Source organism: Pangasianodon hypophthalmus, chromosome 22 (assembly GCF_027358585.1).
Source record: "Pangasianodon hypophthalmus isolate fPanHyp1 chromosome 22, fPanHyp1.pri, whole genome shotgun sequence".
Lineage (NCBI taxonomy): Eukaryota > Metazoa > Chordata > Actinopteri > Siluriformes > Pangasiidae > Pangasianodon > Pangasianodon hypophthalmus.
The window spans coordinates 15623186-15642051 of record NC_069731.1 but is presented as its reverse complement, the minus strand read 5'-3'; the positions used below and the strand labels follow the sequence as shown (position 1 = coordinate 15642051).

At 37.7% G+C, this 18866-nt stretch overlaps 1 protein-coding gene across 4 annotated transcripts in view; it reads left to right on the top strand.

Moving 5' to 3' along the window:
* The first annotated feature begins 290 nt into the window (after window positions 1-290).
* Window positions 291-18866, top strand: part of LOC113541204 (anion exchange protein 2) — a 42924-nt gene continuing 24348 nt past the window's right edge. The window contains exons 1-6 of one of the 4 annotated variants that reach the window (XM_026938050.3): window positions 291-438; window positions 4502-4577; window positions 6136-6243; window positions 17117-17270; window positions 17759-17949; window positions 18463-18614. In XM_026938050.3, coding sequence (XP_026793851.2) covers window positions 6208-6243; window positions 17117-17270; window positions 17759-17949; window positions 18463-18614 — 533 coding nt within the window. In that variant the 5' untranslated portion in view covers window positions 291-438; window positions 4502-4577; window positions 6136-6207. Of the gene's footprint in view, window positions 439-4466; window positions 4578-6135; window positions 6244-10022; window positions 10265-13289; window positions 13449-17116; window positions 17271-17758; window positions 17950-18462; window positions 18615-18866 lie in introns of those variants that run through there. The other 3 variants (XM_053228002.1, XM_026938052.3, XM_053228003.1) reach the window with 3 other exon arrangements.

The window sequence follows — 18866 nt, the reverse complement described above, 5'->3', positions numbered from 1 at the left end:
ACAATGGTATCTGTAGTGTTGTAGTCAAAAAAAAAAAGCTGGAACTGTAAGAATAAATTAATTAATTAATTAATAAAAAAGATAAAAGAAAGAAAGAAAGAAAAAAAGCACATATATTATCAAGGTCCAGTGTCTTTAGGTGCAAAGCCTGACAAATAAGAGGAATGTACAAATTAAAAACCTTCAATAAAAAGGCACAGCATTTCAAACTCCGCCTAAATACTATAAGCGTGTTCAGTCCTGGTGGATTACACACACCCAGTTGTTTGGGTGACTGAACCAGATCATCTTCCCATAATCTTTGGAACTGGACTGGAAACAAATCTTATTTTCATCAATTCTGAGTTACCCACTGGAACGAAATCACTTTGAGATTCATCACCTGATACCGACAACCTGTGTATAAGCCAGGAACCTCCATCTGTCACTGCATCCTGTGTAAGTGTAGAAGAAACATATGCATCAAAATGTACAGAACTGCTGGATGAGAGTTTATTAGTGAACCTTTTTGTGTATTATTGAAAAGTAATGCACAAAAAATGCTCTCTCTCTCCCTGTCTCTCTCTCTCTCCCTCTCTCTCTCTCTCTCACACACACACACACACACACACACACACATTTGAAATCTGAGCTATATTATTATTTTCTTTGGTGTGTCTGTGAGTTGCAGGTTTCAGTTCTCACACTGCAGGATGAAGAGACACTGTTTGGTTATTGAGCAATATTCTTTATTACTTCTTCTTATTCATCATCATCTTCTTCTTTTTCTTCTTCTTCTTAATAATAATAATAATAATAATAATAATAATATATTGTTGTTGTTCTTGTGTATAATAATTTGCACAACTGAATTAGCAGCTGTCTTAAAAAATTGTGTGTGCATGTGTGTGTGTAGTGAACGCATAACTACCTACTGACTCTTACACACACACACACACACACACACAGCTGTAAGCTTGTATGCCCTACAGCAGAGTTTCACACACAGCTCTAAGTTTTCACATTACAGTGTCTCTGTGTCTCAGCGCTCTGGTGAGAAACAGCCGCTCTGTCAAGCAGCCATGAAACAGAGGGAAGAATAAAATTAAAGAGGAACCCACTCAGTTATGTAAAGTGTCACGTCAGCGTCTGTGCCAGGTCACAGAACAACAAGCAACCAACAGAACTGCACTTAGAAGACCTGGAAACTACTCATCATCATTCACACACCTGTTCACAATTATTGGGAAATTACTGATTTGTCATTGGGAGCAATGGTGATTAGTGATTTGTCAATGAGAAGAAGGGTGATTAGTGATATGTCATTGAGAACAACGTTGATTAGTGATTTGTCATTGGGAACAACGGTGATTAGTGATTTGTCATTGGGAACAACGGTGATTAGTGATTTGCCATTGGGAACAACGGTGATTAGTGATTTGTCATTTAGAGGAATGGTGATTAATGATTTGTCAATGAGAAGAAGGGTGATTAGTGATTTGTCATTGAGAACAACATTGATTAGTGATTTGACATTGAGAAGAATGGTGATTAGTGGTTTGTCATTGAGAAGAATCGCTAAGTTGCCACCCTAGACTTGACTGTATTTGGCCAGAGTTAAAGTATGACGTCACACATGTCCCAAAAATACACAGCGTATTATTTTTAGTTACATTGCAACAGAGTAATATCGAAATTAAATATTGAAATATTCAACCACATGTCGTAAATCTCCTCACATTTCCTCACTAATGACACATTTTTCATCAGCACTTCATCCTCCATGCTTGTTTTTCCAGTTTGCCCCACAACTCGTGTTCTGATTGGCTATTACTTTTCTGAACTTTGTTCAACTTGGAAGCATGCTCCTGTGCCACCCCTCCCCACCCCCCAAAAAAAAGAAAAACACATAGTGTAGACCATGAAAAAAAACAGCCGCATTCCACCTGACTAGACTTGCAGTCGCGTCCTATAGGATTATATGTAAAACTTGCTGGTGTTTGAGAAAAAATGGCAAAAAGTGTGAAAGCACTATTACTGAACTTTATATTTGGCTGTCTGATTGCTGCTTTGTCCAGCCAGTTTTCCTTTAGCCTCGCCCTCTCTGTCTGTTCGCTGATTTCCTGACTCATTGCCCATTCATGATTTTTTGAGTATTTCTCGATCCTTCTGGTTTCTTTATTATGACTTATTCTTTTTTTTATAAAAACTTTTTTTTTTAAATAAAAACCCAAACCTGTACATGCATCCCCCTGTCCTGCAGTTCATGACAAATTGTCTGCATAACAGGCTCCGCCAGATTTCAAACAAAGTCAAACAGAGTGTTTGTAAGAAAAATGCACCATTAGGGCGTACACTGCAGGATGTTTATCCTGATTATATCACTGCATCAGAGCTGAGAGCGAGCCAAGTGTGGGCACAGATGATCCTGTGGTGTGAGAGGGTAAAGAAAAGTCAGTCATAAAGCATGGTTTATGCTTGGTGAGAAGTGCTGCTGAGAACAGCCGGAAACAGTTTGGTCTTTCAGAATGGAAGGAGAATTTTAGCTATTTGCATGCTGTCCATGAAAATGCAAGGGGAGTGGTAATGAGCAGGTGAAAGTTTTTCATTCTATTGTTGTCTCTTCAAACAAAATGTAGGTGCACTTTACAGGAATGTAGAAGTTTACATAATGATATCATCTGAGGAAGATGATACAATGACAACCACAATGACTTGGACAACCTGACTTTAACATACATATAAACTACACTCAGGTACAAATTATTCTAATCTACAAACTGTAGATGCGTTACATTACAGGGAATTGTAGTTTGCTATACTACAAGCTACATGGTGGAAATAGTGTAATTATCTGATTTCGTGTCATTTTTATATCAGTATTTAACGGTGGCACTATTTACCTCATCCCATGCACATTTTGTCTCTACCTTGAGGCAAGTTGTGCCATAGGACTAACTTTTTTTTGATGGGTCATTGTTCTAAAATCATAATAATTAGAAAACTTGTTTTGATTTCCATGGGGAAGATAAGATAAGATAAACTTTATTAATCTCTGAAGGCAAATTCAGGTACACAACAACCCAGGTATATATAGTAACTATTATTTGAAAAAAATACACTTTTACTTTGCAGTAAAATCATCAAATGTATAAAAAGTGGCTCATGTTACCTTGTTCTCCCCTACTGGGAAATGGGATAAGCTTTAGCTATGTTGTGTAGTTAAATAACATAGCAATACTTACGTTAGCCAAATTTGTATAATTAGCATCTAAGCATTAGTGCACAGCTTAGTGTTATTTTTAGCCTAGCTAATTATGTAGGGAACAAAGCTGAAGTTTCAGTGTCAGTGTTCACTGTCCCATTCTTTCTGGAGGCTTCTTTCTAATGCACTGTGGCCCCGTTTACACCTGCAGTCTGAGTGACCACTTGTGCTCGGATGTCATACATCTGCCATTTTACAACTGGCATTTTAATCTAGGAAACAAAACGGCAATGCATGAACTCTTACAAACTGAACAACAGGATGTTTTCCTGTCCTCCTGCATTCTCCAACAGAACATGAAGTCATAGACAACAATGACAAAATTTCATAAGGTGCTTCAATAACTGTAATCCTAATCTCATATTTTGTTAGTAGCATATTCAACTAGTTGCTAATAACAAGCCCCAGAGACATTTAATTTTTAATCTTCTGTTCAAGTGGGGAAAAAAACAGTTACGTGTACTTTTTTAAGGAAAAATGATATAGTGGCAGCTTTAAACCAGTACTGAACTATTCGAAATCTGTATTAAAGAAATGATTTGACACAGTGCTAAAACTGGTAGCTACTGTATATAGCTATAAACACGTTAGCTCCATTAGTCTTGGAGCTTTACACACTAAAAACATGCCTTGTTTGACTACGTTTGGGGTAAAGGGGAATGCCGTGAACCTTTCTTCATTCATCATTCATCATTAATGACTTCATGATTCATGACATTCATGACAGCAGCTCCCCTAAACACACTGAAGAATGTCTCTCTTCAGATGAAGGCAAGAGTGTGTGTGTGTGTGTGTGTATGTGTGTGTGTGTGAAGTGAACACATAACTACCCACTGACTCATAAACCTGTTACAGTCAGACAAACACACACCCAATCACCCACCCACACACACGTTCACATCGTTGTGTACGGTGTACCAACTGTATTTCCTTGAAAACTCTGGGAATTTCCTTCTTAGCTCATATTATTCTAATTATCTAATTATATTATTATAATAAATAATTTATAACATTTTTATAAGAATATTTATGTATTCTTATAAAAACATGTGTGTGTGTGTGTGTGTGTGTGTAGTTGACTTGTTATTGACCACATGACTGTCGAAGCTCCAGTGTAGGAAATCTGACCTTTTTGAGGAAAAACTGAAGTGTGTGTAGTGCCTCTACACACACACTCACACACACACACACACACACACATACACACCCTCTTCCTGTTCTTGCTTCCTCATTCACCCTTTCTCTCTCTTCACCCAGATGTGATCAGCAGCTCCTCGGAGGAAAAGACACACACGTACGCACACACACACACTGCGCTGACGCATACATGCTGGTAAGTCACTCCTTCATTTTTTTTTCCTATTGACTGTATTAAAGAGAAATAAACAGCTGGTGAACTAGTTGTATACTGATCAGAAGTGACACTGTGACTTTCTCGCTTTATGTTCTTTATAAGTTTGATAAAGTAATTAAAATACAACTACTGCTACTCTCTTAACACACTGACACACTCTGAACACACTGTCAAGTCTAAGAATGAGTCAGTTCTTCAGTTGGCCACCAGGGGGAGACACTGTTCCACTCCGGCTCATCAGGACTCACTGGATTTATATACAAACCCACTTTTCACACTACAGCCTCAAATCACACACTATAGACATTCTTACACTATACTCTGCGTATTGTTCTATTTATGAAACATGGAACAGCCTCCACTGGTACAACTTCTTTTGAAACTTGTCACTTCTCGCTTGTGTCTACAACCTAGTAGCTCATTACGTCTCCAATTTACAAAAAAAAACGGCTTCCTCTAACAATGTTAGTGTTCCTCATGCAGTGTATAGCATCTGTGACCGCTGCATGCAAAAAGTGTCTAGCTTTCTAGTGCATGTTCCTGGTATTAGTAGTGCACTACATCTTAAACTTAAAAAGTAACAATACTCACAATACAATTACACCATTCACATCTAGGGGCAATTTAGTGCATCCATTGCACCTACTGGCATGATTTTGGGAGGTGAGGAAACCAGAGAACACAATAGAAACCCACACAGACATGGGGAGAACATGCAAAACTCCATGTCAACAGTAACCCGAGCCCAGGATCGACCCAGAGACCATGCAGCTGTGAGGCGGCAATGCAACCTGCTGCACCACCACATAATAATAATAATAATAATAATAATACATAAATAAATAAATATGCAGAACTAATTTTCCAGTATTAGAATAAATGACATTTTCCTAGTTTAATCCATAAATATGTTTTTCCCCCACGAAGGTCAGATATGTTTTATCACAGTCACAACATTAAAGGACAGATATGGGCAATCAAAAAATAAACATATATCAGTACCAGTGTATCGCCGTCACCAGTGTAGGTGTGTGTGTGTGTGTCACCTTGGTGTTTGAATCTGGTTCAAGTTGATTTGCATCTATACTCCTTGTAGCATGCCGAGTTTACAAAAGTTATTTTAGCAAATTGCATGAAATAAAAAAAAAAAAAATCAATCATGTGAGTTCAGTCTGTCATTTGATAATATTCACATTTCATTGTGCATTCATTTAGACAGATATAAGAGAAATATTTGCAAAGTTCTGGATTTATATCTATAGGGCAATCGTTTAATTAATTAAATGGACACAGGGTCCCTTTTACCCCAAAGGTAATTGATCGTTCAAGACATGTTTGGTGTCTAAATGATGATTTTATATACAGTACAGAACAACACTTTATAACTAATATAAGAGCAATGTAACTAACATTGACCTATCTCACCAATGTGAGCCTATCTCAGGTCATTTCGAGTGTTTGTGTGTGTGTGTGTGTGAGTGAGTGTTGAGTATGTTCAGTGCTCTGTTGTAGTTGATAATTGTGTTCTTCCTTACAGGTGATGTGTGTCTCTCGTTTGTACTGCAGTGACACAGAATAATGTTTCCGATGTTTCTGGTCCAGCCATAAAATGAATAAATCACTCTCATACCCTGGTCCATACTCTGTAAGTACATACACTCAGCCTGTTATTGTATTTGTGTGTGAAAAGTTTATGGAGTATGGTGTGGTGATTGCGTTGAGATTTGGTGCAGTGGGGATACAGCGGTTTGGGTTCTGTGTTGGAGAACAACACGAGCTTATGACTTTTGATGCGAGCCACAGACGATAGTCGTGAAAACTATTCTCTCTCACTCTGCGCTGAATTCTCTATATTTCATCACATCCTTTCTTCTCTCTCTTTCTCTTTCTCTCTCTCTCTCTCTCACACACACACACACACTATCATTTGCTGAGTCTATTTAATAGCATAATATTTGGCTAAATTACATCTCAAATACAGTAGTGTGTATTGATTATGTGAGAGAGAAAAGTCATGGCTCCTAAAAAGAATCCTAAAATGAATCTGCTTATCACATGGTAAGAGTGTGGAGATTTAATAAATCACCTGTAGATCAGGTGTTGGGTTCGCTGGAAGGAGCACATAATCAAAAAAATCATATGGCAACATCTTCCTAAGTAGCAATGAATTGCATATTTTTTATGTTGAGACAGAAGTTGTGAAAATCATGCAACTCTTTGTTGCTATCCGAGTGTCAGTTTCAGTCCTGAAGTTGTGCTCAGATTGTGTTTAAATACTGTATTGGATACATTTGACTGCTAAATTTCAGAATTGACAAAACCTGTTTTAGATTCAAAGTTTATACACAGCTGTGTATGCTGTGTAATAGTAAATATACCCAGGAGCAATAAAACAGCACAATATCAGCTGTAAAATGACCTCAGAGTGGTTGATTCCTGAGGAAAGGGAGTCAGTCTGTCACAATCTTATGTACAAATGTACTGTATATATATCTCAGTCCAGTCCAAACTTGGTGCATCGCCTGGAGACTAAACTCCTGAAATTATTCTTGGCATCAAGCACTATGAGCTTGCTTCTGGCACAGCCCATCCCTGATTAATTATTCTCTGTAGAGCTTGTAGGATATAAAGGTAGAGTCAGATCAGCTGGGTCCCCAAAAAGTAAGGTTTCTTGGCCATAACCATGAGCATTATTTGTGTAAACCCAGTAGACTCTTGGATGAGCACTGAACCAGTGGCAGATTACAGTCCAACTGGTGTGGATTTGGAGTGGAGTTAATTGGTGTATGTTTTCCAAAAGCTTGGTCAGTGGCTGACCTTCACTATGGCCTGGGAGGCGGAGGTTCTGGATTAACTCTGAGCAGTGTATTCAGTATTGACCATTATCCCAGAGACTGGAGCACACTTTGAGCAGAGCTTTGAATGCTTTTCCTTCTAGGGTCTAGCTCAGCTTGTTTTGTGCACCACTGAGGCTAATCCCATTTATGAACATCCTATTGAGTCGACTCTTCCAGGACCTTATTCAGTTTGCTAGTAATTTTATATTCTCTTACTCTCGTCTTTAATAGACATCATCCAGGTGATTGTTCACAGTGTAATCGGGTGCGAGATGCGCAAACACTGGCTATGTTTTGATTGCAAAGTTTGTTTGCCTGTCCATATGAATTCATTCAGACTGCAGATACTACATAAACTGTTTATGTGTGCCCTTAACTGGGCTGTAGATAAATCTCTTCTTATATGCACATTATAATGCAATCCAAATTTACTGTATGCACATGCAATGTTTAGTGACAAACTTACCATAACAATGAGAAGTGCGTCCTTTCAGCTTCCAGCACTGATTGTGTTGTTAACAAGTTTCAAAATATTTCAGTCTCACCAAAATGTCATCAATAAATAGTGTTTATTTACACTTATATTTACACCCTTATCCAGAGTGACTTACCTTTATCTAATTTATATAACTGAGCAGTTGAGGCTTAAGGGCCTTACTCAAGGGCCCAGGGATTTGGAAGGATTTGAAGATACGACCTTCTGATCAGAAGTCCACTGTTGCTTAGCATTTTATATTTGCCCAAGATTCAGGAGCAAGGAAGCGCTGGTTGTTGAAAAATAACATAAAATGCACACATAATCCATTTTGCTCATATTGTAATGTTACCAATATTAAATGACATTGCACTGGAATAGTTGCACAAGAAATTATTTTAGAAGAAGAGCTTTTCTTCTTTTTTCAATGTGTAAGTTCTGTATCCTTGCTGAATGTTAATATCAGATGCAGAGCTGAGTTCACTGAGCTCACTTCGTGTCCCGCATCTCAAGTTTGATGCCAATCCATCCTCACAGTTATGTGATTCAAATCTCTAAAATGCACTGTATTTTCTTTTTGGACTGCTTTAATGGAGCACACATCCGATTACATGTTAATGTTGCTAGCTTGTTGGCTTGGTGATTACGTTAGCTCCCTAGCTAGTCCTTAGTGTAATCTGATTTCACAAACACAGATGTAATGCTACATATGAGAAAACCACCAGCTAAGTGAATTAATTGTAATCCGCCAAGCGATCACAAACCGTATTCTTTTACAGTGTGTAACAGTTTCATGATATCCCACTAAATGGTAGTAATTAAACATAAGATGTTTAATAACTCTGTGAATATGGCTTGTCCAAGGTTCAGCCTTCATTAAGGCTAAATGATTGATTATAGCATATTTCCATTCTTTTAAAGAGCCTATAATGTTATATTGCCCTCAAGCATACATTAGCATTAGCACACTATGACCTAATATCAGTTGAAATATAAGTAATATAAGGTGTGTTTCTGTGTTATTATTCTGTGCATCATCCTTGCTGACCAATTCTATTTAACATCTCTGCAAATGTATTTCCTTCAAAAGATTTTGGATATTGAACTTCATGAACTTTATTGACATAGGGTTTTTTATGCATGATTGTAAGTACTGTGACTACATGTTATAATTATTATTATGAGCATCATAAGTAATATAGTCTAATAATAAGTAATATAAGCATCATAAGTTAATATGTAAGGAATAAAACATGATGGGCCATGCTATTATAGGAAAATCATCACTGATACTGTTACCATCCTGAAGTTGATTACTTTCTGGTCTTGATTACAGCAATTTACCAACGATAACCTTTTTCATTAATTAAAGAATAACACATAGTTCATAGTCATATAGTTGTTATAGTTCATAGACATTTAATGTTGTGGATCATCCGCAAAACCAGTAGTTCCTGTTATCACCTAATTTTATAGCAGCTATAAACAGTTATTCTCCTTACCAGCTTCTCTTGTTTTTTTTCTCTTTTGAAGATAATAAGGCAAAAAAAACAGCTTGTAATATTATCATGAAACCAAAAAGTGCAAAGTCCTCTGTCCTTAAGACTGGTGGAAACTCACTGACTGTCATAAAGTGCTGACACTGGAGACTCCTTTCATAAATGTTCCATTCATAAATAAATGCCTCCTTACAAAAATATGCATTTATATATATAGTATTTCTTTGTTAAATTACAGCATGTTCTTAAAATCCATTTATTATTTGCCTTAGATTATGTGGAGCATAAAGGCATAATGGAAACCTCCATTTATACAACAAGAATGTGACAGAAAAAAAATATCCCAAACAACTGAAAAAGCAAACAGCCCCACACTCCTGTTTACATCTCACAAAATGAGTCCTATAAAAATTAGGCAGAACAGCCATAAATAAATCTAGAATATCATAAAATATTTAGAACAGTAATAAAAATGCAGACTGCAGATTATGTTTAAAGTCAAAATTTGAAGACGTGTATGAAGTGTGGTGAGCGTGTTGTGTTTATAGCCTGTATCAAGTGTAGCTTGTTCTATTGCTATTGGTTTCCATCTACAGAGAGAGTGATGGTTAATCATTAACTGCACCAACGGCAAGTGTGTGCTTTGTGTGTGTGTGTGTGTGTGTGTATGTGTGTGTGTTTGGAAACGTTCAGTACAGTATATGGTTTAGAGTTTTATTAAAACTGTATCCTCCAGCTCAAATCATGTAGTGAAGTTGCATAAATGTTCAGTAAGTGTGTGTTAAAGGGAAACGTGTGTGTGGTTGGTCACTTTGCTGTTTTTGAAGACGAGAAATGGATTTTCTTTACACACAGGTCAGTAATCTATAAAACACTGATGTCGGATGTTGGTAACGTGTTAAATTAGCTTGTGTTAAGTTGCCAAGTGAAGAGTTCAGTCTCAATATTTGAAAGCAGAATTGCTATTTTGTTTAAATTCTAGACTCAATGTTAATAGCAACGTTTATAGCTTAAAAACACAGAGATACTTGATAATCAGTTACAAGTGGGCTGAAAATAATTTTTTAATAGTTAATACAAAACCTAAACAGAAATGTAATAACATATCCACGTGCGGATCTTTATCTAATGTACAAATAGAAATCAATATGTGTGTCTGTGCGTGTGTGTGTGTGTGTGTGTGTGTGTTTGCTCACAAGTGTTTATATAGCATAGTCTGATTGGTCAAGGCAGACCAGCGCCTAAAACTGCAGTAAGTGTTCAGGTAAATAATCCTAAAATAACACCTAACAATCAGGACCAAATCCAGATGTTGAGTTTAGCATTGTGCGATGGATTTCAACATACATTGTTTCACTGTAAAGTAACACCATAACAATGAAACTGAATTAGAAGTGCTAATGTACTGAATGATCACATTAGATCACATTAAATCATAGAATGATGGGGTAGTTAGATGGTAAGAACTGATGGATGAGTTAGGCATTAAGGGTTAATGAAGAAGAGGGGGTTAAGGGGAGATGAAGAAGTGAAGGATAAAAGGAAGATGAAGAAGAGCAGGGTTAAGGATGATGGAGATGTTTTCTGATGGATTAGTTAGGGGTTAAGGGAACCAGTATGTTGAAGCATGTTGAGGCAGTATGTTGAGGCTGAGGGGGTAGTTAGGAGTGGTTAAGGGCTAAAGGGGCAGTTAGGGGTTATGGTCTGAAGGGACAGTTAGGGAGTTAAGGGAACCATTAGAGGTTACGGGCAGAAGTCACAGTTAGGGGTTACAGGCTGAAGGGACAGTTAGGGAGTTAAAAGTAATGGAGCAGTTAGAGGTTAAGGGCTCATGGAGCACTTAGGGGTTAAAGGCTGATGGAGCAGTTGGGGGTTAATGGCTGATGAAGATATTAGGGGTTAAGGCACATTTGGGGGTTACGGCCTGAAGGAGCAGTTAAAGGGTATGGCTGAATTTAAGGCTAAAAGGACTGATTAAGGGCTTAAGGAAACCATTAGGGTTTAAGGGAAGTCTTAGGAGTTATTGGCTGATGGAGCATTTAGGGGTTAAAGGCAGATGGAGCAGTTAGGGGTTACGGGCTGATGGAGAAGTTAGTGGTTACAGGCTGATGGGGAAGAGAGGAGATAATGGCTGATGGAGAAGAGAGGGGCTAAGGGCTGATGGGAGCTTAAGGAGCTGATGGGCTTAAACCATTAGGGACTACAGGCTGAGGGGGCAGTTATGGTTTAAAGGTTAAAAGAGCAGTTGGAGGGTAAGGGCTGAAAGGGCACTTAGGGCTTAAAGGTTGAAGGAGCAGTTAGAGGGTAAGGGCTGAAAGGGCACTTAGGGCTTAAAGGTTGATGGAGCAGTTAGGGGTAGGGGCTGATGGAGCAGTTGGGGTAAGGGCTGATGGAGCAGTTGGGGTAGGGGCTGATGGAGCAGTTGGGGGGTAAGGGCTGATGGAGCAGTTAAGGGGGTAAGGGCTGATGGAGCAGTTGGGGTAAGGGTTCATGGAGCAGTTAGGGGGTAAGGGCTGATGGAGCAGTTGGGGTAAGGGTTCATGGAGCAGTTAGGGAGTAAGGGATGATGGAGCAGTTAGGGGGTAAGGGATGATGGAGCAGTTAGGGGGTAAGGGCTGATGGAGCAGTTAGGGGGTAAGGGCTGATGGAGCAGTTAAGGGGTAAGGGCTGATGGAGCAGTTGTAAAGGTTGATGGAGCAGTTAGGGGGTAAGGGATGATGGAGCAGTTAGGGGGTAAGGGATGATGGAGCAGTTAGGGGGTAAGGGCTGATGGAGCAGTTAGGGGGTAAGGGCTGATGGAGCAGTTGTAAAGGTTGATGGAGCAGTTAGGGAGTAAGGGATGATGGAGCAGTTAGGGGGTAAGGGATGATGGAGCAGTTAGGGGGTAAGGGCTGATGGAGCAGTTGTAAAGGTTGATGGAGCAGTTAGGGAGTAAGGGATGATGGAGCAGTTAGGGGGTAAGGGATGATGGAGCAGTTAGGGGGTAAGGGCTGATGGAGCAGTTGTAAAGGTTGATGGAGCAGTTAGGGAGTAAGGGATGATGGAGCAGTTAGGGGGTAAGGGCTGATGGAGCAGTTAGGGGGTAAGGGCTGATGGAGCAGTTAAGGGGGTAAGGGCTGAAGGGGCAGATAGAGGTTAAGGGCTGATGAAAATGAAAATGATTTTCTGTTACTATGTTTGTTGCTACTGCAGTAGTGAAAAACTACAAAGGAAATGGACATATGTGTCTTAAGACAAAATCCAAAACTGCTGCACATGCACCTGTGGTTTCTGAAGTCCTTAAGGCTGTCATTCATTCATTCATTCATTCATTCATTCATTGTTTTGTTTCCATATGTTTATTTTGCGTTTCTGAATGCAGTGTGCAGAACCCGGAAGTAATATGCCTTGGCATTGACTGTTGAGTTCAAACATTTATTCAAACACATCTTACATCAGCTAAAGTCTAGCGTCAAACAGCACAAATGAATCCTTCCAGAAGTGGAGATTTAATCATTATTTATAATTCAAAATCAACTTGCCTTGGCATTCATTGCATGTGCAGCTTCATAAAGGACTTTTTTTCTGTTGAATATCTGAGGAGTGTAAATTTTCTTGTAGTGTTTTATCAGAATGACTTTCAACTGTTACATAAGGTCAGCAAACACACACACACTCACACGCACATTTATGGGGTGAACAAGAGGGTCAATATTTACCTGAAAATAAATGTTAGAGAGAGAGTGTGTGTGCGCGTGCATGTGTGTATGTGCGTGTGTGTGTGTGTGTGTGTGTGTGTGTGAAAAGATTACATTGTTCCTGACAATGTAAGTAGCATGTGAGCATATTTGAGTTTGTCCTCACTCACACACACACACACTCATATTTGCTGTAATTGCACATTAGTAAGGGCAGACGTGTTTAGACCAGCAGAGGCACGGAAACACACTGCAGGAGTGAGCAGGAAAAATTCTCTCAGTCATTTTTTTTTATGACGAACTGAATTCAGTGAATTAACACATCACACATCAGAATCGTCAAACAGCTGAGCATGACTGAGGTACGTTGAAATCATCAGTAGCAATTTGAACACATCATAACCTTGCTTGGATCTGTTTGAGAAATTACACACAACAAGGGTGTGTTTTAGTACGTATTTAAAGTGTTTTATGAGTAATTGAATTTTTTTTGTCATCTGCCCTTAATAGTTGGGTCCCTACTCGGTCCTGGGGGCAGCTGAACCCCTTCAACCTAAATTATTGCCTTAAGTGCCCCTTGAGACTTTAGGCATGGTAACATTTACTGAAACTTTTGTAATCTTTGTATATTATATTATTAAATTTTTAACTTGGAAAAACAACAGTGGGGTCGAAAAATCTGAGACCGTTAACATTAAAGCTTCTGTTTTAGCATTTGTTCCTAATTTAATATAAAATCTTTCATTAGAAATTGTATCACCAGAAACAACTTGAGTGAAACGTTGAAATATTTGCATGAATTTCTGAATAGTACTTGGTATGTCCCGCTTTTGCTTTGATCACCAGGGGTGTAACGATCAGACGATTTAGATTGATGCGTAAGTTTAAAAGGCAACGATTGAAACATATTGAGGCAACAATCATAACTTGGTTATTCTCAATTAAAACTTGATTAATTATTATTATTATTAGCGAAAAAGGACAGACAACTTATGTGTAAAAAATAATTAATATTTTTTAACTGTGTAAATAGGCTAGCAAGGTGATTTTGCCCATAATCTGACACTTAAATAAATAGTCCTTCTCAACGTGATCATCATGTACGAATTGATGCTAGGCTTACTCCAGATTCTGAGCATTCTGTATTCTGAATTTGGTCACATATCAGTCAGAGGCTATACAATTGAATCGTATTGTATTGTGTTGTAGCAGATTCAGGGGTATCGCCAAATATCAAATCGTTACCTTAAGAATCGTACTGTAGCGTCTGGATGCCTGAGGCTTACACCCCTGTTAATGACAGCATGCACTCGAGCTGGGATGGACTGCGCAAGTTTATTTAAAACATGGTGATCCATGTTAGAATAAATCCATTAGATTGTCAAACACATCCTTCAAGACGCAAGGAAATTGTAAACTTTGGTACAAAATAGTTAACGTGGTTAATAAATCACAAGTTTGTTCAAATTTAAAGTGAAAAAAAAAGATATTGAACATTTTTCTTTGTTAGAAAAATTTCAAAACATTCTATTTACTTCCAGTTTTAAATAAAAACATAATTTTTTGTTGCAGTGTCAGACTTTTGGACCCTGCGATATCCATCTATCTATGTAAGATATATATATATATATATATATATATATATATATATATATATATATACACTCTAAATGTGATTTAACATGTCATAGACATTTCTATTAGTCTTATCAACTCGCTTCAGTGCCGCCACAAACCCCCGGTTAGGAAACCCAGGTTTAGGAGATAAAGGAGGGCCTAGAATTTTAGGGCTGAAGGAGGAGTTTAGCTTTAAAGGGCGCATTAAGGAGTTTAAGAACTGATGGAGAGCATGCTTTATTAAAAGCTCCTGTGTAATCTTTATACAGCTGCATCTACAGTCAGCACTTGCATTAGAACAAATTTCCCATTAGTCTTCTAATCCTTTTCATTTAGCTTTAATTATTTATTTTTTTCCATTAAAGTTTGACCATTTATTTATTGATTTTATGTGATTTATTGTTTAACTTATTTTTATATAAGAAGGTAATTGGCTAACACAGAGAGTCTACATTATAAAAAGGTAAGAGCAATGAAATCCTTTGCTCTCCTAATGTACATTTCATATTTTCCTCATCAGAAATTTGCATTTTATATTCTTATATTCCTGCTATCACATATACAGTTTAGTTTAGCCCATAAGTTACGCATAACATTGGTTGTATTTTTCTTCTCTGCTACAGATTAGATCAGGTTCTACCTACAGGTCTTCTAAAATGATATTTGTGTGTTCTATTAAGGTTTTTATGAAAGTTCATGTTTGGATGAACAACAGCTTAACCAACAGCTTGTATTTCAGTGGCCATATTTATGAATGCATATTATTCAAAAAAACATTCATTGTACTGCAACTTCTTTTGTCTGAATAAAAGTTGATGTATTATGCAAAATAATAATAATAATAATAATAATAATAATAATAATCTCCTGTGTATTCCACTTCAAATCTGTGTCACAAAAGCCAAATATCCTTCTTCTGTCATGCAGCACCATCACAGATTTTATTTTTGCTAAGGTTGAAGGGGAAAAAAAATCAATTCTCAAATCTCAATTCTCTTTAAACAATACTGAAATGATCTCTGTAATCCAATTTCTTTATTTTTTATAGCTCAAACACAAATGTGAAGTCAAAATGAAAAATGATAATTGCAAGGTCAATTGCAAGGTCAACTGCAAGTTTTGCCGAAAACTTAGACCTTTGCTTAGTGTTGAACAAGCTGGAGCGTGGAACAATTTACTTTATGGTTGAGTGTGAAGAATTGTCGCACAGTAACAAAAAATACATCATGTATAAAACGGATATGCATCAATATGCATTAAGAATCAATTTATGTTCATGCATTCTGTACGCCGAATCAAAATTGCACTGAATCATAGTCTGTTGGCTTGTTTCCTCACATTGCTCAATACAGATGTGTAGTATGTACAGCACAGGATTGCATAAACTAAGACTGCTGGTCATGATGCTTCTGACCAGTCATGCCTATTGCACAAAAATGAAATGATCAGCTGATGAACATGAAATTATATTCCCGTTCTGTAAACTGCTAAGAGAAATCTAAAAGTGCAGTGAGGTGTACTTCAATCGGAAATATAGAACAGAAGGTGGTTGGCTGAAAATCCTGCCATCCCCCAACACCACCACTGAATTTTCACTAAAATGTAAGCCTAGCTGGAAGCAGGCAAAAAGACAAATTCTAAACTGGTTCTGCGATGAACACTGACACCATCACTGATAACTTGTACTGTTTTACTCACCTTAGTAAGGGCAAGAAGTAGAATAAGGTGGTAGCAGCCCATAGTAACAGTATTTTCTAGGGTTAAGGGTGGGCAATAAGACAAAAATATCATATCACAATTTCAGCGAATCTAAAAAAAGAGTGATTTTTTCATTTAATGTCTGCAAGTGTCAATTATTGAACATAGAAAAGGAGGAATATTGAAAACAGCCAATACTAAAATAACAACGAAGTCAGCCAGTGCTATAGAAGTAGTGATGATACTCACGACGCTCTCAGAAATGTTACAAATAAAACATAACTCTGTGAGTTGTTATAGGAGAATAATCAACGAAAGGGTGGTGAGATTACTGGTGAGTTACATGTTACCAAGAAACCTCTAAGCATAAAGCCCTCCGTGGATGTAAAACTTAAAGGAACAGCTTTACCTCTGACTGTTGACACAAACTGCTGACACTGGACAATAAATGTCTCTTCAGAGAAAACAAGGAGTGTAATTTTTTAAAAATCTATTTATGTGGCACATCCACCATAAAAGCCCCTGTGAATTAGTTTTTACAATTGATGAATTACAAGGAATGCATGAATATAAACGTGTGATTTGCCTTGTTTTTGTTGTTATAGAAAATGTATTAAAAAATAAGATTATTACAGTGTCAATGCTATGTTTTCATAAAGTAACAACGAGTTGTCAATTGCATACAATCAGAATCTTTGTGTGTCTTTCTCCGCAGCCCGTGTCGTCTACAATCTCAACATCTCCAATACAGGAAGAGGAGGATGAAGACCTGAACAAAGCTTTTGGTGTTCAGAGATTTCAGCAGATTCTTAGTCCGACTTCACGTGAACCTAACGAGCACCGACAATACAGCGAGGAGGACTTCCAGTGTGAGTATACCAACATTGCATGGTAACAGAAACACACGCTAAATATTACACACAATCACATGTGCTACCCTACAAGCAACAAGATTCAAGAATCAAGATCTTATTTGTCACATATACAGTTATATACAGTATATGAAAAAAATTTAATAAAAATGAAATGAAAGCCTGGCCTACTCCTCTATAGGCTGTGCATTTAAATACTAAAATAAAAATCAGAAATGAATAAGAAATAAGTAAAAAGAAAAGAAATAATAAAAAATAAGACAATAGAAATAAGAAATACAGGAATACAATAGAGCATTATTCATGCAGTATACAAACTATGGGCTGTATCAGGAGTCAGATGTCCAAACAATACAATATGTAAATATTCGGAATATTATTCACAAAATTTTTTTATGCAACTGTATCTACACCAACATAGCAGGTTTCATTCATCACACAGACACCTGCTGAACATGATATCTGTATGTGTGTGTGTCATTCAGATCATCGTCACTCATCACACCACACCCGTCACCCTCTGTCCAAACACACTGATGGCCGGAGAAAGAGAACTGGGAAAAAGAAAAGGAGTAAAGAGCAACACCTGAGTGATGACCTCAGCGTGCAGGATGGAGAGGAAGAGGAAGAAACATGCACGGACAAACCTGAGAGTGAGACACAGGATGGTGTGCAGGTACATACCACGCATGAAGTGTGTGTATGTGTGGGTGTGTGTCATAGTAATGAGTCTAATTGACTGTTCTTGTGTTCTAATATTGAACACGTGTCATGTGTTCAATATTTAAATAATATATACTGTAAATTACACAACTCAGTGCTAAAGTGTAGTGCCTTCTCCCAACTCCATAAAAATAGTGCCCTATTTGCTGCACCCTACAAATGATTCCCTACTGAATATTTCCTACAGAAAGTGCCCTACTTGCTGCTACCTACAGATTAAGCCCTTCACCCTGCTCCCTACTAATGATGCCCTACTTTTTATTTCACAAAATTCCCAGAGCATTATGGGTATTGTGTACCTGCTTGGCTACCTTGTTAAAACACTACCCTATACACTATTAAGTAAATCATTTTAATAAAACCTTTAACAGAAATAGCTTAATAGAAACTTTACAGTGTGTATAGTGAGTTATAGCCACAGTTCATATCTTTTTTTTTTTTGTCCTCCATTTTGTTTCCTGTTCAGTTCTTCCTGTATGATGAAGAGGTTTTCCCTGCTGATGGAGAAAGCACAGCTGAGAACAAAAACGCGCCTACAGAAACACATGAGAGCACCACTGCAGATGGGGAGCTCACACACTCTGAGACTGAAACACACAATGACAACACTGTGACTGAGTGAGTGAGATTCAAACACACACCTTTGTTGCACATGACCACAAACTGTTCACACTTCAGCAAGACAAATGCAAAAGAGTCCCTGTAATAAACCTTCATACAACCTTCAAGCAAAGTACCCTTGTCTCAGTCCCCTATTTCCATTCATACAGCATTTCTAGTCCCCAGTTCCATAGATCCAGTCTAATAGTTCTGGTCCTGTAGATCCATAATCCTTTAGTTCCAGTCCTATCACAAATCACATCTTATTTC